This window comes from Zootoca vivipara, chromosome 1 (assembly GCF_963506605.1).
Source record: "Zootoca vivipara chromosome 1, rZooViv1.1, whole genome shotgun sequence".
In the NCBI taxonomy this organism is placed as follows: Eukaryota; Metazoa; Chordata; class Lepidosauria; order Squamata; family Lacertidae; genus Zootoca; species Zootoca vivipara.
Window position 1 is genome coordinate 52,015,878 of NC_083276.1, and position 22,448 is coordinate 52,038,325.

The 22,448-nt window shown below is 41.0% G+C and overlaps 1 protein-coding gene across 2 annotated transcripts in view; it reads right to left on the reverse strand.

The window, feature by feature from the left end:
• Positions 1 to 9,605: 9,605 nt before the first annotated feature.
• The window catches only part of EXT2 (exostosin glycosyltransferase 2), an 84,895-nt gene continuing 72,052 nt past the window's right edge, over positions 9,606 to 22,448 (reverse strand). For both annotated transcript variants that reach the window (XM_035115986.2, XM_035115977.2), the window contains exons 11-14: positions 17,736 to 17,879; positions 15,904 to 16,032; positions 14,726 to 14,808; positions 9,606 to 10,122 (exon numbers count right to left, since the gene is read on the reverse strand). In XM_035115986.2, coding sequence (XP_034971877.2) covers positions 9,984 to 10,122; positions 14,726 to 14,808; positions 15,904 to 16,032; positions 17,736 to 17,879 — 495 coding nt within the window. In that variant the 3' untranslated portion in view covers positions 9,606 to 9,983. The remainder of the gene's footprint in view (positions 10,123 to 14,725; positions 14,809 to 15,903; positions 16,033 to 17,735; positions 17,880 to 22,448) is intronic.

Consider the following 22,448-nt stretch of genomic DNA (forward strand, 5'->3'; position numbering starts at 1 on the left):
CATAAACATACACAATGAGAACACGCACAATCAAACAAACCAATAACCCCTCTCACACAAGTTACAGGACAGCCAGCAGGAGTGCTTCCCTACATAGTAGGGATATGGCAAATAGATGGTGGTACTGAGAGTAAGCTTGGAGATCATAATGGAGGATGTGTTCAAGCTTGGCTTACTAGTACTAGTACTAGTACTTTGCCACCTATCTGACTGGGTTGCCTCAACCACTCTGGGTGGCTTCCAGCAAAATCTAAAAACACACAGGAAGCAAATATCTGGCGATGGGACCAGGTAGTTGCTGAACTTACACAAGATCGTGTAACACAGGGGTCAGCAAACTTTTCCAGCAGGGGGCCGGTCCACTGTCCCTCAGACTTTGTAGGGGGCCGGACTATATTTTGAAAAGAAAAAAAATAAATGAACGAATTCCTATGCCCCACAAATAACCCAGAGATGCATTTTAAATAAAAGCACACATTCTACTCATGTAAAAACATGCTGATTCCCAGACTGTCCGCAGGCCGGATTTAGAAAGCAACTGGGCTGGATCTGGTCCCCAGGCCTTTGTTTGTCTACCCATGGTGTAACATGTTTTCAAAAGACACCCCCTCCTTCATGCCCTTGCCCCTCACATGGTAGCTGACTTGAGTTCACTGAACTGAGCTGTACCATTCTTAGAACAGGCCACTGTACTGCCCAGTCTAGGGCTGCCACATGTGGAGGAACCACTTCCATATTGCATTGGTTGAAGGTCCTTCTGTTTCTCCCATTCCTGCAAAACCCTATAAAGGATAGAGCATTCTTGGGTTCTTTTTACACAGATATATGTTTAAACAGCATAGTAACTCAAAGCAGTTCTACTGCACTTGATCCCATAGACTTGCTTTGAACAACATCTTCAAATTTATTGGGTGAGCATAGTGAAGGGGTGTGAAATGTATCCTGCTCAATTTATGTTTCTTCATACAAAAAATAATAATACATGGACTGCAGAGACAGGCAGGTCATCTGAATCCACCGATAATTGCAGAGCAGGAGGGAGAGCTGGCAAGGGGAAATTGATCCGGATGTATATTAAAAAAGAGAAACCCTAAAGGCTTCTGGGTTATTTTCTCATTACATACTGGGAGGGAGCTGGCTAGGTTGGGACACTGACTGCAGAATACAAAGAGTCCACACAGCTGTTGAATTTTATGGCTAGAAGATTTGAGAGCTGTTTAATAGGCTAAATCCATTTAGGTGTGAAATTTCATCATGGAAAAGTAATGTTTAATAAGCTACTAGTTCAGCTTTTTCTTCTTCTTTACATTTTCCTTTCAAAGATGAGTGGGCTAATCTTTTAATAATACAGAACAATCATAGCTGCTCCACATATGAGAAAGTGGCAAAGGCATCTCTTTATGGCCATATGGAAACCAGGTGTCAAGGTGTTACTTTTAATCCAAGACAAATAAGAGTTTGTTGGTTGTATCCTTCCTCTTCCATCTATAGCCAGCTATTTATCTTTAGATTGAAAGTTACTGATGAGGCAGACAGGCTCAGGCCATTAGCCTCTTTGTGCCCTTCTAGGCTTCACATCTCTTAGGATTATATTTAGCTCCAGTGCGTGTGCATCTTAAAAGGAAAGGTGTCGGTTTTTCAAACACCTGCAGTTTTCACAACAGAGGCACTATATCAAAGTAAGAAACTATAGCATTAAAAAGTCAGCGTGAGTGCAGATAGCTAAAGGAGGGTTCTATGAATGTTGATGTATCACCTACATACAAGTACAGAATATAGTAACTATAAGTTCTAGGTATTTTATATATAGGTAATTAAAGTAATTCTGAGAGTCCCATGGACTCTTGAGAGTCCCATGGACTGCAAGATCATCAAACCTATCCATTCTTCAGAAAATCAGCCTTGAGTGCTCACTGGAAGGACAGATCCTGAAGCTGAGGCTCCAATACTTTGGCCACCTCATGAGTTGAGAAGAGACCCTGGAAAAGACCCTGATGTTGGGAAAGATTGAGGGCACAGGGAGAAGGGGACGACAGAGGACGAGATGGTTGGACAGTGTCATAGAAGCTACGAACATGAGTCTGACCAAACTGTGGGAGGCAGCGGAAGACAGGAGTGCCTGGCGTGCTCTGGTCCATGGGGTCACGAAGAGTCAGACACGACTAAACGACAACAACTATAGTAATTCAGAATTCTGTATAAATGATGGGAGGCACATTTGACTTTAAACTTCCAGAAACCACAGATATTTGCAGCTCAGACCCTTGTTTTCTGTTTTCATCTCCCACATTGCTCACAGAATTTTCACTTTATTTGCTAGTCTGAGCACTTGCACTGGAAGATCCAACTTCAGATGTAGCTCTAAACAAGGAGCCATACTTTTGAGATCTTAATGACGCTCAATAGGATCTCTATTGGGATTGTTCAAATGTTAACATTTCGGGCTCTTAAACTGCCATATCCATTGTGCATGTAGTGTGATGGTGCCACCATTCCAAGCAAGGAATCAAGGTGCTATAGTGGTACCTCTGGTTATGAACTTAATTCGTTCCAGAGGTCCGTTCTTAACCTGAAACCGTTCTTAACCTGAGGTGCCACTTTAGCTAATGAGGCCTCCCGCTGCCACTGCACCTCTGCTGCACGATTTCTGTTCTTATCCTGGGAAACAGTTCTTAACCTGAGGTACTACTTCCGGGTTAGCAGAATTTGTAACCCGAAGTGTTTGTAACCCGAGGTGTTTGTAATCCAAGGTACCACTGTATATTATTTGAATTGATACAAGGGGCAACCAGAAACCGACATTCTGCAGGAACAAAATTAATTAATCATGTCCAGTTACTAAAATTAAATAGGCATATTTCAGGATCAGGGGACCATCAATCAAATCTAAAATTACCATTTCTCACTGCATTAAAAATGTTCACTGGTTTTGTAGACTGCCCCCTCTCTCTTGTGGATTCTTAAAGTAATCTACTACCACTGATGTCTCAATTTACCAAGAACTATAAAAAACTGTCTCTCATAAGTTAGGTGGTGAATGAGTTAAGTATTTCTTAACTCCTTTCTTCAAGTAAACTGACAATCAAGGCGAACGAGGATAAAGTCAAGGACATTCGGAGAGGAATTATTGGAATCAACTCCGGAAAACGAACAGGGGGCCTCTCTCCATTCAGATTCCCTTCTCAGAAAGCCTGCTGGAATTTCTGCTGGGAATACCTATCAGGGCTGTGCTGCGTTTCCTCCAGTGGATTACGCCTCAGCCACCACCATCACTGCTCCATTTCAACTAATTGTCTCAGATGTTGCCATTTGTTATCCCCTTAATGAGAAACACAACTTTTCCTTCACAGCCACCGCCACAAGAACCTGGCAGGCGGTGGAATCCTGAAGCTCAGCAGATGTACGCCTGTAAAACAGTGGTGAGTTCAGAACTGAAATTACACAGAAAAGGCAAGAGATTCCAAATAGCTTCAGACTTGAGGTAGGCTGAGAGCAACACACCAATCACAAATACTGGTGGGCTAATGGCTTGGTGCTGGGTTAGCTAGTGCTTTGGGCCAACCTGCCTTGCCATAAAGGGCAGCCATCTAGCTTGCTTCATATTTCCTGTGGCATTGGGTTGGATTCAGTCTATCTTCTGATCTACTCTCAAGGAGAACATAACTGGCCTACCTCAGATTTCAAGCATGCTTCGAAACTACAGCAATGAATGCTCCAAATGCATGTATAAATCATAGCTTTTGGGAAAACAGAATCCTACCCCCTCAAATGCATATAGCTCAGCTAAACGTGCTGTGGGGCGTGGGTGGTGAAGGGATGCAGGTGGCGCTGTGGTCTAAACCACTGAGCTTCTTGTGCTTGCTGATCGGAAGGTCAGCGGTTCAAATCCCGCACGCAACAGGGTGAGCTCCCATTGCTTGGTCCCAGCTCCTGCCAACCTAGCAGTTCAAAAGCACGTCAAAGTGCAAGTAGATAAATACAGCAGGAAGGTAAACGGCGTTTCCGTGTGCTGCTCTGGTTTCACCAGAAGCGGCTTAGTCATGCTGGCTACATGACCCAGAAAAACTGTCGGGACAAACGCCGGCTCCCTCGGCCTGTAAAGCGAGATGAGCACCGCAACCCCAGAATCGTTCGCGACTGGACTTAACTGTCAGGGGTCCTTTACCTTTTAATGTGCTGTGGCAAGGAGATTCAGAGTGCTGAGGGAATGTCATCACTATAGTTTGCAGTCCCAAGAAAAAGGTGAAGGAAAACCTCTGTCCCTACTCGCTCATGTTGAGTTCTAGCAATTATTTTTATTTTCCTATTTTTCTCAGCTCCTTAGAAAACGAGACTTCTGCAGTTTAACTAAACTAAATAACATACATGTCTATGGCACTAGGTTACATTTTTTAAATGAAATGAGTCTAAAGGAACACAGAAACTATTGTTTGAAATGTCCAAGACCGTGCAGGCTTTGAAAAATACACAAATCACATATACCCCCTCTATATTTCTGTTTCCTCAATTGGCCTTGCTTTTCTCATCTCTATCCTTGAGCAAAGTACAGGCAAGCAAAAAAAACCTTGGATTTAAATTATGCCCCACCAACTTCAATAGCTGTTAAGTATCCAGGAATGTTGATTTAAAAATAAACTAAATGGGCTTTAATTTGTGCTTCCTTTTGAGGTTAATTCATTTCTAGTGTTGATTGTGAATGGGTGGGGAAGGGAAGTTAGAATCACATTAACACTATAGATTACATACCCATGTTTGGAAGTGCAAAGCTGCAGTGTCTGTGAATATCGTGCACTGGTTAAAAAAAATGAGGTATGTGCCCTAAATCCCAGCTTCAAATGTTAGTTTAGCCTGTAGTCAGATGAGGTGGCCCTTTGCCAAGCTACTGCCTCTCAAGCCACAGCTCCATACCTGTAATGTAGGAGCGGGGAAACGGTGGCTCTCCATTTAATGCTCGCCACCAATTTCCATCGTATCCCATGGCTAAGGCCACAGGGTCACCACCCTTGCTGTAATGGGATACTAGCCTATTTTACAGGGTCTGTGAAAGGATTACAGCAGTACCTTGCTATAGCAAACATCAGCTAGCAGCAAGAAAGGTCCATCTACCTTGTACAGTGGTGCCTTGCTTAACAAATGCCCTGCTTAACGAAATTTCCGCTTAACGAAAGGATTTTTCGAGCGGAGGTTGCCTCGCTAGACGAATTCATTTTACGAAAAATTCGTCTAGCGAATCGCGGTTTCCCATAGGAATGCATTGAAATTCAATTAATGCGTTCCTATGGGCAAAAAAAGCGAAAAAAATCAATGCATTCCTATGGGATTCGCTAGACGAATTTTTCGTTATAAGAAAAGACCTGTGGAACGAATTAAATTCGTCTAGCGAGGCACCACTGTATCTACTTTGTATGGTTTTAGTTTAGTTTTAAATGTATTTGCTGTTTTTGTGTTTAACCGTTTGAAATTAGCTGCAGTGCACATCACATTGAGACAGTTGTTTAAAAGTTGATTAGAAAATCAATGGTGATGATGGTAATTTCTAACCTCTTACTCTGGGATATAATGCCAGTTGAGCTGCCACCTGAGCCTTGTATGGTACACCATGTTCAAGACCCTCCGTTTTCTCACCCGTAGAATAAAAACACCTGCTTCTGAAAAAAGATGCGGTATCTATACATAATAAAATGATTTGCTGAAACCCACCAGATGCTTGAAGAGCTGATATTTTTAGAAGATTCAGTGTAGATTTCGTTTTCGCTTATGTGCTTTTTTGTTTGTTTTAAGAATCAGAGTAGAGCTGCTAGAACCCACCGTACATTTTTCCATGTGTAAAACAGAACGTACACACTTTGGCATATTTTCTTTTAAAATACTTCCCCGCCCCCAAATCACAAGTCATCTTTGATATATTGTTAAGATTACTATCCCCTCAGGTTGTACAATCAAGAGAATATATTGACTCAGGCACATTGTATTTACAAATGTTTTAATTTTTAAAAAGAAAACGCATTTACACACACACAGGGGAAAAGTGGTCCCTGGACAATGTCATTAAAGAATGCTAACAGACAGAAGGGGAAAAAAGGTTTCCAATATAAATGCAGCTGTGAAATGTTTTAGGACCATACCTGTGACACATTTTACTGGTTGAAGACTTTTATTTTAAAAAAGCAACCTTCAGTGGAACTCCTTCAAAGACAAAGAGTGTTTGTTCACTTCTGAAATCTAGGTGGGTAGAAAGGGATATTTCAGACTGCTTCTGAATGTTTTCACATTAGGCAGCAGCAAATGTGAGTGTACACTCATTTTGCTACTGAGTGTACACTCAACAAGGAGCTGCAGCTTATCACAGCTCCCTGACAAAAGTACAAACCCATTTATGCATTCACATTTTTCACTTTCAGATGTGCAGTAACTAACATTTAGCGTACACCTTTAAAAATGCCATGTGTGAAATGAGATTCCATTTGCCAATCAGAATTCCACTTAGTGCAAATCTGATAGTTTATCTTCCAGTTGATAAACCTGTGGCGGTGGGTGCAATTGCCCTCCCAGTTATGTACGATTTGCCTTTATGAAAATATGCATTAATGTACTACAGCCGAGATACACACATTTAGGGTGATAATATGATGACACAGTAACTCTTTCGGGAAAAAGGGGAGGCTCACGTAAGAGACTTCTTCAGCATACTTGATTCAATATACAGAACATCTCCAAGATGTATGGGACTGTAGCAATAACTATGCTGAATCCTGCCTGTCCAAATGGGAGATGGATCTCGTAAAACCTGACTCAGCATTTACCAAGCAGTGGAGCAAAAAGAGCAGCTCTTGGACTCAAGAGATGAATATGTAATATAACAAAAACATGGGTCAAATGAAAGTGTGGATAAACCTGAAGACTGGAAGTCAAGAACTATCAGTAGCGCAAAGAGGAATCGCCAAGGGTGACATCTTGAAAGGTAACATTGAAACATCACCTTTTCCAGAAAAAAAACACTGCTTCCATACAGTCGGAACAGGATGTTTCAGGTTGGAGATCCTGGTAGTGTATCAGAAACGCCTAAAGAATATACTGATCTAGTAACATTTGAGAAGGTAACTAGTAAACCATGGTTGAGATATCCACATCCTTATCATAGCTTAGGAAATGTGGGTTGTCAAAGAGGTGAGATAAAGAAGCAGAAACTGTCAAAGATGGCTGGTGGTTAAATGATGAAAGATAAATTGATTGGTTATGAAATGAGTCCTATAATGAAACAAAGGTTTATGAATTGTTAAGTGTCTTATAATCTCTGGCACTTAGGGAATAAATATTCTTCCTTATGTTAAAAATATGTATCTGGTCTTGTTTGCAATTTTGCAAAAAAATGGAAAGGAAGTCAGGGTAATCATTTATCCTAACTTTACACCTAGTTTAAACTGGTGGACACAAAAACCTTCTAATGACAGAAGTATTGTGAAATAATTTTTACAATTAAGAGCAACTAATTGCTATAGCCAAACTAAGGCTTTGTGAATGGGGGCAGGAATTAAAAGGGCATAAAACGTTGCAAAGATGGGCACAGATTCTGCAGCAGTTCAGCTTAAAAGGAGAGCTTATCCCAAATAAAGAAAATCAAATTGCGGAACACCAATATATGTAGGATAACTTTTTTAAGAACTTGCACACTGTATTCCTAAGAATGGGAATGGAAGGTTTTTTAAAACTATAAGGGCAGGGATGATAGTTTATAATGAAACATACATAAAAAGTAGATAGTTGAGCTTAAGTTCTCACTGGTAGAAAAGGAGAAAAGCCCACTCTCACTTTGTAGTGACCGCTGATAAATGCTGCACCGAGGAAAAGAGAACCAGCTTAGATGAAGCACTCTGAAACCAGAAGGAAGGAGAGTCCTTTGCCCACTATCTCACTCATATGCAAAATTAGTTACAGTGATAAGCCTTTTGCAAATCAGATTCTACTGAAGAGTTCTTTGTGGCTCAAAATAAAGCTCCTGATGTTTTGAAATCAGCAAATCCTCCATCATCTATCATTATTTTCTACTCAAAGATATAGCAGAGGATGCAACCTGCAAAACTTTAGAAAAAAATACGTAAGAAAAACCTGTCTTCCCTGATGAACGGAATAGTCTATAACTCCCTGAGAGTTTAAAGTTGAAACACCCCCTTCCAGCCAGTGTTCTATCAGTATCACCCTGACAAGGAGCAAGTCCTTTTTTCACCAGGGTACTCTTGGGGGGGGGGGGAATCTATGCAATTCTCAATTTCTTTCATTCAGTCTCACGTGACAAGGATGAAAAAGGTTCCTAATCTCCCAAAAGGCATCAAACTGGAACGCCATACTGTTGGTGCAAAGAGGAAAACTCTTTCCTCACCTAGATGAACATAAACTCATGCCAACTATCTTTAGTTTGGGTATTAGCTGCTGCTGTGCTGGCTCAAGAGAAAAAGAAACTCAACATAAATCAATCTATACATGTTATTCCAATTAACTTCTGGTAAAGAGTTCTGTGCAATTCAAAAGCATGTCTGTTCATTCCTTAGTCCAGCTCATTCTGATGCACCACTTTAACTATTTTGTATGTTCTTTCCCATCACTTCCTCTACTGACTGACATCGTCTCCAGGATTTCAGATAGGAGTCTTTCCCTGTTTTATGTTGAGATGTCAGGGATTGAACCTGTTTGCATGTAAAGCATGTGTTGTATTATTTGTTTATTAGAAATTGTAACAGAAGTGCTAACCCTGCACTGTGTAAAAAAACAAAACAAAATACAGTAAAACATACAAAGCGTTTTCATTAAAAAGTGCCAACAAATTCCAATCTGTGAATAGGTTTATCCTTCTGGGAAGGCCTGCAGAAATAAACTAGGTTTTTGTGTACAAGTACAGGTGGTTGGTGACTGACTGCTTTCAATGGGAAGCACATTCTACTGAACTGTGGTCCTTTATGGGGCAGTGAATGGATTTTAATTATCTTGTGGACAGTGAATTTTACGTACTAACACTTTGTGTCTAGCTTTGAGATAGTGGCTGGTCAGAAAAGTTTGCTTTTTATTCGCTGTGAATATACTTCATACCTGCACAATCCAAAAGAGAAAGTGCATTTCTCTCCAGAAACATGTTTAAGAATCAGAACATGGCATGTTGTTTCCTAAGCAAAGTTTCAAAGTATCAACTGTATTTGTTTAGATGCTGCATAGGTTTTTGTCTTCTTGACCATGTGCCTCTGAACTGAAAAAAATGTTTCAGCATAGTAAGAAAAGGGGACTGAGGCTGGTCAAGCATGCAGTCTTCTCTTCTGTGAAAACAAACATGAAATGTGCTCACATTCATGAAGTAGTAATTTGAGTAAAGGAAATGATTTATTTTACTCCAATTGCTGTCTCCCCGCCCCCTGTATATGTCTGGTGTCATACCCATCTTCTTTTCTAATCTTACTCAACAACAAAAAAAAAACCACCCTAGCATATCTGCAGAAGAGTTAATGCTAATCACAAATCTCAAAGGCTCCACGTAAGCCAGGCTTGCATAGACGAGAAATGTGGGGTCTATGAAGCAAACGCAGAAAGCAGCTCTTAGGAGAGATAGCAGTGTTTTCCACAATAGATTTAAGTGACAACCAATGGCCCTTAGAGAAAAAAATATTTGTGTGTGTGTGTGTGTGTGTGTGTGTGTAAGATTCTGTATTGTTTGTGCTTAACTCTTTGTCAGGATGTAAGATCTGTAGAACAAATAAATATTTGTATGGCATTTCCGTAGACCTACATAGCAAGGCGGCAGCAGCAGCATGTTGTTTGATTCTTTGCCCTGTGTTAAGAATCTTGTTGTCCATGGAAAAAGCTTGAATTACACCACGAGAGAGGCACCTCTGCATCCTCTTTGTAATACGCCCAGGAACTCTTCTCCGAGGCCTGATGCTCGGCACCAGTCACTGTTTGTGTATTGGATCCCAATATCCAATTGGCCCTGCGCCTATTCTTTACAAGCTTCCAATGTTAGGAAAACTTTTCAGTTTTTCAGGGAAGTCATCTTTGTACAAGACTGGATCTGCCCGGTGTTCCACCACTTTCAGAGGCATGGTCCCAAAGACAGAGGCAAACTTGTTAATGCATTCAGACCTACGGAAAGAAACAATTGCATTGCTTAGCAACAGATCCGCTTCACTATAATATGCTAAGTTTAGCTATGCACCTACTATCCAGCTTACTATAACTTAATTTTCTCTCAAAACACTGGGTGCCAATGTGGACTTTTTACATCGTTTGCTTTTTTTTTTTACACTATAGAGTGGGTACATAGCTTGGTGGTGCTTCTGGATCCTTTGCTGTTGATTGAGGCTCAGATGGCCTTGGTGGCACAGAGTGCCTTCCATCAGTTTCATCTGGAGGCTCAGCTGTGCCTCTATCTGGGCAGGGATAGCCTAACCACTGTTGTTGATGCTCTCGTAGTCTCTAGGTTGGATTACTGCAATCTGTTATACGTGGAGCTGCCTCTGAAGGAAACTTCAGTTAGTGCAGAATTTCCGCAAGACAGTTTAAGCATATAAAACCAATCCTGGCCCCAACAGGACCAATCAATTTCTAGGTCCAATTCAAAATGCTGTTTGTGAGCAATAAAGCCTTAAACAATCCAGGACAGCAATAACTTGCAGAACGCCTCCCCTCATTTGAACCAGCTTGAACCCTGAGCTGATCATCTTAGGTCAGGAAAGTAGCAACACAAGAACAGGCCTTTTCTGTGGTGGCTCCTCATTTGTAGAATGCTCTCCCCAAAAAGCATTACCTAGCACCAACACTGTATTATCTTTAGGCACCAGGCAAAAACTTTTCTCTATAACTTGGCCTTTGCCCTTTAACTATATGTAGCCTTTAAATGTGGGGTGCTTTTAAAGTACAGGAATTTGCAAAAAAAAAACCCCCACAAAAAACAACAACCCTCCAATGATTCAAAGAAATACAGGTCTTATAGTATTCCCTCATCCAGAAAGCCCCCTCTCCTGTCCACTGAGGTGCATTAGCCCAAAACTGTATTTAAACTTCAGATTTTAAGCGCTTTGGTAGCTCACACCTCCAACAGAACCCCCTATTTGCTCTGCGATCTTATGGATAAAGCTTTCTGCTTCCCTAGACCACAGACCAAAGAATGGGCAAGGAATGCTGTAACCTTGCAGGTACAGGATTCTAAGGAGAGAGCTTAACTCTCACACAGAAGACACATCCCGCTATCCCTGACTTTGCACACCACTTGCTCCTAGATCAGGTATACTCCCTCCCTTCTTTTTTCTCCTGTAGGAAATTATCACACTCAGTCTTCAGGCTTGGGTACTTAGGGACTCTCCTTTACTCTCAGAATTAAGGTGTGCATCTGTAATCTTGCTGTCTGAAGATCCTAGTTTTCCCAGAGCTGTACATCAAATACATGTGGGTGGTGAGCATACAAGTGGGTTCGGAGGAGTCACTGTGTAAGTTGTAGGAAGTACCATAAAGGGGCCATTGGCACCTTAAACCTAGCAAACTATATTGCATGCCTTTTCCTACTTCGTCAGATGCACAAAACAGGAGGCGGAGCCTCATACCATATAGGATTTGGCAAAGATGTGAAGCTCTTTGACTGAAGCATTTAATCGTAGCAAAAAGAAAGGAGATGCTGTCAGCTGCACATTTCCACAGAGGTCAAAGATTCCCTATTCCCTCCCCACCAGAATTCCAGGCATTCTTAAAGCAATGTACATGCTGTAAACTAGGGCGGATTAGCTGCCAACATAGCTCTTAAAGAGCCACTGTCAGGTTGAATTTGGCTCAGAACAGGCCTTGCAAAAATAAGCAGTTAAGAAACCAAAAGGCATTCTGAAATAGTTCTTAGATTTTTTATTTTATTTTAAAAATTCCCTGGAAACAGGGTTTCCCCTAAAAACAAACAAGCATTCTCTTTAGGGTCTCTACAGCACTGATTGTACTTGAGAGCTTGAAATACAACATTACTTTAAAACCCAAACCTGAAACTGACTGGTTTATTTTCATTGTCCAACTGAGTGAAATAAAGTATCCATATTTAATAATATTGGATTTTACCCCATCTCCCCACGGGGTTAGCAGTAAGTAACAGAACAAATTTATCTGAAAGAATATAACTGTTAGAACTCTGATGTCTATAAGGTACCCTGGTAAACTGTGCTGGATGTTTAACATACTAAGTTCCAATGACCATGCTAATACAAAGGGTGCAAAAACTCATTCAATGTCAGATAGTGGGGAAACAGTTTTATGATGGGGAAAGTAAGGAATTGGGTGGTGAAAGTAGCAAGGGAAGGAAGGGCATGACAATTATGATTAAGTGGTCAGTAAGCTGAGGGAAGCAAGAAAAAGTTGCCATGGAGGATGATGACCATTGTGGGGTATTAGTGTCCATTCCATAAGGCCAATAGAAACTTTTAAAACTTTTCACTAGCTTGAAATCAACAATGCCTATAAGTCTGTAATCATTAGAACTGGTAACATGGATTTCCAAAACAGACAAAAACATAAGCGCTAGGATACTAATATTGTGCGCAGTATATTCAGTCTGATACCTGCAAAATGAACACACAAATACCGCATGTATGAAGTGCACCACCCTGTGCTCCTTTGGTACGCAGGCCGACTAAATAATAAGAATAATGTCAGTACAGCAGCTCTTTTAATACCCTGTATGAAATTAATGTCAACTTGATATTTGGGGGAGGGGATCTGCATGATAAAAGCTATTGACAGAAATGAAAATTAAATGATATCCCGTAAACACAATGGACATTAAAGCCAAATGTGCTTTCTACCCTTAAAGGCATGAACGACACATCTGGATCAAATATGATGCATCAGCCCAAAATGATGGGAGAAACATGACTAGTACCACTGAAGACAGAACAGGCCCGTTCACGCACCCAACACCCACATTGGATGATTCTCATAACTATTATCTCATCCATATATGCTGTGGAAGTGGTGCGGATGAGGAATTTAAGTCTACAGCAGTAGAACCATACCTAAGCCTGAAAATCTGAGAAGCCAGGTATGAGAACGTAAGAAGAGCCTGCTGGCTCAGGCCAAACCTACCCAACCCAGCACTCTGTTCTCACAGTAGAAAACTAGATGCCCATGGGAAGCCTGTGTGCAGAAGCTGAGCACAACAGCACTCACCCAACCAACCAACCTGCGATTCTCAGCAACCGGTATGTAGAGGCAATATTGCCTCCAACACGGGAGGTAGAACACAAAATAAGATCTAAGCCATGGACAAGAGGATTCAACCTATGATATTAAACTGAAAATGAAGAATACTGTGCAACTAGTTCTTGCCTCTGAATCCTCTAAAGTTAGTGCAGTCCTGTCTTAAGACTGCTTGGAAGGAAAGGTTTCTCTCAAAATTAACACAGGTTAGGGCCTGGTTAAAATGTGGAACGTAGTGCCACGCAGGTGACAGCCTAGTTTGTTCATTGACAAGACTCATGATGAGAGTGTCAGAGGGCCCACACAGGAGGAAAAGGATAAGGTTCATTTCACATTTAAAGTTCCCAAGGAATCCACCCCCTTCAATTGGAAACTATTCTAATCTATAGCATAAGATGTCATGATTAAGTAGTACTTCCTGATGGCTTTTCCTGAATTTAATCCCCTTTTTTCATATTATATATCCTTGTGCCACCCAAAATAACTTATCACCATGCTTGGTGTTTACATTCTTAAATACCTGAAGACTTATACCTATTTAGTAATTTCTTATCGAGGCTATATATATTTGTCTTAATCTCTTCTCATAAATCAGTCCTTTAGACAGCCTGTGACAGTGCCCACTTCACCAGTGATCTCTTAACTTCTCAGTAAAACATGCCGATGGGAAGAGCACAAAGTGAACACAAAATATCCCTATTGTGATAGTTGCAAGGCATTATAATGGAAGGAGTGTGTAGATGTCATGGTAAGTGTGCTTTAAATAGCTACTTCTCTTCTGACTGGGTGCCCTTCTATACAGAATTACAGAGCTCAGGATTCTGAAATGTAACACAATAGGTAATTTGTTTGCACTATAATACTGTTCCTCCCAGTTACTCTCATTTAGAAGTGTGCATTTCAGATTATTCTTCATATGACATATTTTCCCTCTCTTATGGCAACATAGACTTGACCGTTAAGGCCTGTTGAAATCAGTTCAATATCACTAAATCCTATTTCAAAAAGTAGCAAAATATGATTTTTAATGGAGTCATCAATGGACTATGAAAGGAGATATGCAAAAGGGGAGCATGTTTTACTTCTATCTGCTTTCATGCTAAAATACTAGCGCAGGATGCACCTCCAAAGCCTTGAGCTCAGATAATTCTCTTTTTCTTATACACATTTTATTTCTGGTTTTCTGTCATTCCAATAAGTTCATCATTTTAATTTACTTGAAACAATTCTATTATTGCTTGACATGCCTTCTTATTAAGCACAAGGATGCCTGTGCTCATATGTGTGTATAATACATATTCAAACCCAACAGACCTGCTGGGCTCGGGATGCAATCAGCTAGCTTCTCAGCATAAGTAACAGGCAAGTTGTCTCATGCTAAAACTGCCTTTGCAAATTAGATTTGTGTAACCAGGTTTTTGTAAATAAAAGCAGTGAATGATTTGGTTCTAACTTCAAAGACTCTGGTGGATTAAGCACTGGGAATAATGGCAAGGGAACAGAATGGGACACTCACCTTTCCACCATGTGTGTCTGGTCTAGTGATAACCCATCAATAGCTGTGCATTCTGGACATTTGAATTTCTTTCTTGGGGTCACCTGTGCAAAGCCAACACAACATTGTCACAGCACAAACATTAATCCCCGCATTCAGAAATGCAGCACAGTGCCCTTGAACGTATCTGTACTGTAAGTCAAACCCTCGAAGGAAGGGGGGGAACCCATGCCACTTAGTTCCATCTGGCCCAGCTGACTGCAAAACTCACAGTGACCCAATAAAAAAATGCTTGGAGGGGTTTTGCCTTCTGTAAGTGGAAAGTAGTGGCGATGACAAGCTCCTTAATTCCTGTTTAATGACTGTTTTCTCACTGCCAAGGTCCCTGTATAAACACCATTTGTTCTTGCAGCCATAAGAGCGATGAAATATAGCTTCCCATACTTCACCGTAACCTTAATCCAACAGACACACTTTGCTCACTTAATAGCTGACTGGCAAACTCTGCGAGGCTCTCCCAACTGCACCGAGGTGCCAAATGACTCTGCAGTGCCCTTGCACAGTTCAGAAACTCTCACAGCAAACACACACACTTTATCTTCTAAGGCTTTTCTAGGAAACACAGCCACCGGTCTGGATAAATGATGATGGACAGGCAGGAAAGCAGACCTTGCTAATTGAAGTAATGCCTGGAGGCCTCTAAATCTCATTCCGAGTTGACACACTTTGAAATGAGCAGACAAAGTGAACATCCAGGCCAAGGAAATGTGTTGAAACATGTCAGGAAATTAATTCAGGGATAAAAGTTCATTTAAAAACTGATCTTGCAATTAACATTCCTGCAATTAGCATTCCTATAAATCAGCTGTTGCCAGTTAAGATAGACAGGGATGGATCGGGTTGGACATGTTTCCCCCCTTTTAATTTTGCTCAGTGATTTGAACAAAAAATGTTTAACTTGCTCTCCTCTCCACATACACACACCCCACCCAACACAACATTTGTCTGGTCAGAATGATCACAGCTAATGGGATCACTCTGTCTCTCAGCCTAATCTACTCTACAGGGTTATTGTGAGGGATAACCTGTACATTTGAGTTCCTTGGAGGAAGGGTGGGATAAAAAAATGGCATGAATAAAATACATGCATGGCACTACAACATTACCAAGTCGGAGAGAACAGCTGAAGCAAAGCTTACCTTAATGACCGCTTTTCCAGTAACATTGGCCACTAGAAAATTCATGGCAATGTCCTCACAATTCATGTGAGCATCCACCCAGTTCTTGATGTCCCCAGGCATTTTGTATGTGTACAAGTAGTTAAAATACTGCAGAAAGGAAAAACAATTTGAGGAAATATAGGCAAGCTTTGTGCATATTTGCTACAGTTACAGGTTTCCTAAGCCATAAAAAAAACCAAGACAGGTTTGAACTGGAATGGGAGTTAAGTGGTGGGCAGGTTCCATTGGGAATTAACAGAGGTTTGCACAAAAAAATTATGCCACATCCTTGCAGCAGTCCCTCTAATAAATAAATTAATAATAATAATAATAATAATAATTTATTTATACCCTGCCCATCTTACTGGGTTTCCCCAGCCACTCTAGGCAGCTTCCAACAGAATATTAAAATACAATGATTCATCAAATATTAAAAGCTTCCCTATACAGGGCTGCCTTCAGATGTCTTCTAAAAGTCCGATAGTTATTTATTTCTTTGAAATCTGATGGGAGGGCGTTCCACAGGGTGGGTGCCACTACCGAGAAGGCCCTCTGCCTGGTTCCCCATAACTTCGCTTTCACAGTGAGGGAACCACCAGAAGGCCCTCGGAGCTGGACCTTTCAGGTTGGCCTTTGCATCATTGGATGGAACCAACTGTATTTTATGATTACTTTTATTTTATACATGCTCGGAGTACCTCAGTAGACAAACAAAATGGAATTAATAATAAAATTAGAATTAAAATTAGAATAATAAAAAGTAAACAAATGCATAATAAAAATAAAACAGCAGAAAAATAAAATTGGAGGGCGTGCGTGCGCTCCAAAAGACAGGTGGCATTTTAAAATACCTTTTATTTAAAAAATGTAAAAGTGTGCCACAGAGAAAGTGGGCGCTAAAGGAGTGTACTCCAAAGATGGGCATGCCACTACTGGAAAGGCTGTCATTGGTCACCACTATGGGGGCAACTGGAGAAGGACTTGTGAGGATTAGCGCAGTACACAAGCAGGTACATGGGAGCAGGCAGCCATGAAGATACAAATCCACTAGAGGTGTATCATGCCCAACATGTATTCCCACCCCACTGTTCTATTCCCTCATCTCTTCAGTAGCTTAGATACTTGATCCAACATGGCATTTTAAAATGGCAAGCCTCAATTTGAACTTGCTGGACCAACTAAAGTCGTGCCTTGGTTTTTGAACAGAATGCGTTCCGGAAGTCCGTTCAACTTCCGAAATGTTCAGAAACCAAGGCGCGGCTTATGGTAACACAATCATTACCTCATCATTCCACTCTAAATGTTGCTCAAAACCTTTTTTTTTTGGTAATCTTAATTGTGCCAGTAGCCTAGATCCAAAGAACCAGCACCACATGGCCATAAAATGTCTGGGCTTGAGCTACTCAAACACAGTGAACTTCCTTATGTCGCACAGTGAACTTCTTTCAAATCAATGAATCTTTCAAAAGCATTTTTAAAATATGGAATGTGCCATTCAAGGGCAAAGAGATGAATAAAAATAGCCACTTGTATGCAAACATATTAGCCTTTCCCCTATGCTGAAAAACCCATAACATTATACCCCCAAGTCTGTATCCAAATATTCCAAACAGAGAGACATTTTATTCAAAGGGATGCACCAACAGAATGTGGCTTCTTTCTCCTTCATATCTGCCTTTACCAGCACATTTGAGGAAGATCACCAATGCCTGCATTATGCTATAACGTGTCTACCATCAACTACTGATATACAAGGCTCTGTCCCTATGCCACATGCAAATCCACCACTTCAGAATTATGTCACATCTTACCTTGTGGTAAAACGCTGCTCCTGTGAGCACCATTGAAACTTCATTGGTCCACTCCGACTCATATTTCCACTTGCTTGTTTCATGGTCCCACAAATGTAGGCGACCAGGATATCCAACAAGCCGGTCAGGGAACTCTCTCCATACCTGCAGAGTATAACTGAGGTGTTACGCTAACAGTATTCACCGAAAAGCTGGACAATTTGGCTTAACAATATTGTTTACCCCCCCCCCCCAGAAAATAACAGTTATAGATTAATACGGAGTGTCTGCCACAGGTTACAATGGTGTAAATCAGAACTCCCCTGGCCAACCTCCCCCTCCCCACTTTGTGATCTTTGCTTCAGCAACTGCTCTCTCCTTGGGCCTTTTTGAAAGCAGTTGTTGTTGTTGTTGTTGTTGTTGTTGTTGTTGTTGTTGTTGTTGTTGTTGTTATATCTGTTCTTGTGGGAATGGTGTGTGTGGCCCCACCCCTACTGTGGCATCAACACTGCTGCTGCACCTTGCCCAACTCTGGTCTATAGCTAACTTTCAGTTGTCCCTGTGTTAACTTGGCAGTGGCTGCTAAATACCACTCTACTGCGCATCAATATAGTACAGGGATCAAGACTCTTCAGGCAGTCTGTCATCCTTATGGGATGTTATAAACAAGTGTCTTCGAAACATTTCAGTTGTTTTCTTGAGTTGTGTTAAGCAGCCATCTGCTTTCATTTCCCTTGCAAAAGGATTATTCGAGATTAAATGGTTGCTTCACACAACAGTCTTTCCTGGTGGCCTATTTCACTTTCTTCAATTCCTTTCACCTACCACATGCTCCCCCAAACAGCTTCAGATTTGACTGTTTTTCATTTCAGTCAGTAACCACAGTGACAGTTTGTGATACTCCATTTGGAGTGAGTAAAAAAAATATCCTAGTGACACAGTAATCTGAAACAATAAATTTTCACAAGAGTACTTCATACAATATGCACTTTCAAAAATGAAAAAAAGAATGTTTGTGCAAACACGGCTTATTATTACAAAAATAAACAGAAAACAATTTCAGCTTTCATGTTTAGACTTTGGACAGGCGGGTTAAGACAAATGCTTTGATCATAAGGTTAATAGTTTTTATATGGACAAATCTAGTAAAATCTAGTAGTTTTGTATGAATCATTTCCTAGTGTGGCTCAAGTCACTTCTGGATATACATGAGAACTTTTTTTATGTTTTTCAACAACTTTCTAGGTGCTTTGGTACCAGTACTGCTACAGTTTCTTTCCACTTGCCTTGTTCCTGGCACCTGGATACAATCAGGATGCTTATTCCTATCACTTCATTACTCTGCTAGCGACTACCAGATCAAAACACAAGCTGACAGGCATAGGGACAAGTCATCATTAATACACCCCTTAGCTTCTATACAGTGCTGGCTACATTACTCAAAGACACATTTCCCCGAGTGAGCAGGAAAGGAAAGATGCGCGTGCCCAATAATACGGTGGTACAAATTGCAGGTAGGCCATTTAAAGACAGAGGAAGTTCTATCTGTGAAGTGCATTGTTTAGTTATCTGTGGTTATAATTTACACACACACACACACACACACACACACACACACACACACACACACATGTGTATGTGTGAATATTTAAAAATAGCATGGGTGCTTCCCTTGCTTGGCACAAGCAATGCTACTGGCACTAATCAGACATTTAGGGATAATGTGACAGGTGTGCTTCACCTATGTACCACTGTTCACTACAGTGAGCACTGTAAAGCACAGAAGTTGTGTATGCCTGTAAGTAAATACTGAGAGGCAGTACGCCAGTGAAAAGAAGTTTCTGCAGAGGGAGCATACTCAGTGGAAGAGCACATGCTCAGCATCAGGAAAGTCCCAGGTTCAAGCCCTAGCATCTCCATTTAAGGGTGTCAGGTGATGGCAAGGACCTCATCTAGAGGCCCTAAAGGAGCACTGGAAGTCAAACAAGCCAGTTTGACTATTTGCCCCAATGCTGGGCAAATAGTCCAATCTGGTAAAATAGCAAGGGAGGGATGTTTCTGGCATGCCCTGCTTGTAAGCTTCCTAGAAACATCTGCCTGGCCACTGTTGAATGCTGGATTTGATGGAGCTTTTGGTCTGATCCAGCAGGGATATTCGTACGTTCTTGTAATATGTACCAATGGTAATTCATCTCTACTATTACCCGCAAGTGACAGGAGATGTGCATCTCCGCCTTGACGGTTCTGAGTGCTCGCCACATTAAACACTGTGATCACCAGTGTATTCACATTAAACATGACTGCCACATAATGTGTGGATCGGTTTTGACAGATCACAGTCAAAACATCAGAAACAATGGAAGAGCTAGCTAACTTCTCATGTGGTCAGTCTACATTTGGTGTCTCCATTTTCACTCTGATAATGCTTCTTGACTTATTTCATATGGTTTACATCCCGATAATTAAACCAAGACAGTTCTGATGAAAATGCACAAGAATCTTACACAAGAATCTTACTTGTCAAACCCAAAGATTCTCACCCTGTCTTTCTGCTCTTCAGGTCCTTCTTTCTCCCTGCTTTTAATGCTGCCAATCATACATTAGTGCCACAGAATCTGGGGTTTCACAGCTCAAACCTGGCCTGGTTTCATTTCTCAAACATTTTTCAAACATTCTTTTGGTGGCTTTCCCCTCTTCTCTACCCTTATTTTTTATTTTGTTGGCATTGTCCAAGGATCTAGCACCAGTTCCCTATTTCTAACCCTATGGACCCTATAATGCAAAATGGGGACCAGCTCTCCTTGGCAGTCTCTATGATGTCCCAGCCTTCTCTTTGCCCTGCAGAAGTGTTGCTACAGTGTCACTGAGTTTGCGACTCTTTGCACCTACCAGTGCAAAAGTGTTGTGCCATAAAGGCAGATCAGATAATGAGAGGCCAGACAGGAAACTTAAGGGAAAACTTGGTGGGTTGTTGTTTTTTAAAGTACAGCTGTAGGGGAAGAGAAGAGATAATGGTTAAAGAGAGACTGGGGGGGGAAAGCTGAAAATAGGCTGGCTCAGCTGTGAAGACAGTTTCAGCTGGCTAGCATAGTGCATGTACCGGTATTAAAGACTAAGAACATCACAAAACTCTGATGTAAACTGAAGTGTGTCTAATAAATGGAAGCAGAGGAAGGAACCAGGCAGTGAAATTGAAATAAAAACATTTTAAGGCTTATCATGCTAAATTAGATTATTTCAGAAAAATTATACAAGTTGCTTGTATAAGTATGATAAAGCTAGTCTAATTTAGCTTTGAAATATAAGGAGGCCTGTAGTATAGCTTATAAATTGACTTATTCATAAATTATCTCAAAATTACCCTGAGATGCTGGAGTTGTCCCACCTTTCTTTCTGCTCTGAAGCACCCAAAACATACTTATGTATAATACAATGATGGAGAAGAAATGAGAGGCTCCCTTAAGGATGGGCTATTTACTACTACTAAGTTAGGAACAGAGGCAAAACCCAGGTTCCATTCAGACATCACATTCCTTGCCTCCAAACCACAGTTTCATGACCAGAAATGTATAAAGATCGAGCTAGAATGGGTGATAAAGTCTGTGTTTTATTGCTAACTGGTGACCACATATAAAGGTAATCACATGCTCGTATGTTGAAGACAGCATACATTCTTCTATGAACAGTTAAGAAAATATACTCATAGGAAAGTTTTGAGTCTAAACTTTAGATTAATAGGGAAAACAGCTGTTGCTCATATAGGACATAGTGCTCGCTTTATTACCGTAGCAGAAGAATGGCAAAGTGTAAGTCCAGCAACTATATGTCGAAGAGCATTAGAACTAGGTAAAAACGACAACAGCAGCAGCCAAACATTTTTCCATACCTAGCTGACACACTTTGGCTTTGCCCCAGGCCTGACTTATTTTTGTATGAATATACAGGAAGTGTGCCAAGTTAAACCTTAAACAGCAAGAAGAGCAGAAATCTTTCGCTCAGCCTCAACAGACACCTAGCATTTATCATCAATGTAAAACATAAGCCTGCCTCAGGCATTCTATTCCCATGTAAAGCTCACAAGGAAGCAGGGATGAGCACAGTAAGTTCCCCCTTATCACCACCATGGCTTTTTCAGGGTTCTAAACTCTGTGGGGAGATGCCATGAGCGCATGAGGATCTCCACTTTGGGAGGTTGCCTTCCAAGTCTTGGACAAGGAATACGGTCACAGTGATGGGGGGGTAGGGCTCAGCATGCCTATCACCCCCTGTGTGTTGGTTTTACAAGCAAGCTGGGCTACAAGAACAAGCAAGAGTTATCCCTCTTTTTCAGCAGTGTACAGAAGCAGGCAGGGCTGAAGCCACTGGCTTCTCACACAGAACACAAGACTGGCAATTCCCAACACAGAGAGATAAACAGAGAGATTCATAAGCACTACAACTATTATTAAAGGTATATTTTGGGAGACAAAGAAACAGAATTAACTGTAATGAAACCTTCAAAGACAGCAATTATCAACCCCAAATTTTAAACACAGCCACGTCATGGTTAAAGAAAGGTAACTTCCAGCTGCATGCAGGTTGAAAATGGAAAATGTGGTTTAGAGCAAGACTGGTCTGCTTCGCCTTCATTTTCAAAAATTATGTTCAGCTGAATCCATGTTACATTTCTTTGCTCTTTTGCTTTTATCTTTCTTGTAAGGGGAACAGAAACAGCTGATGAATGGGTAGAAATGT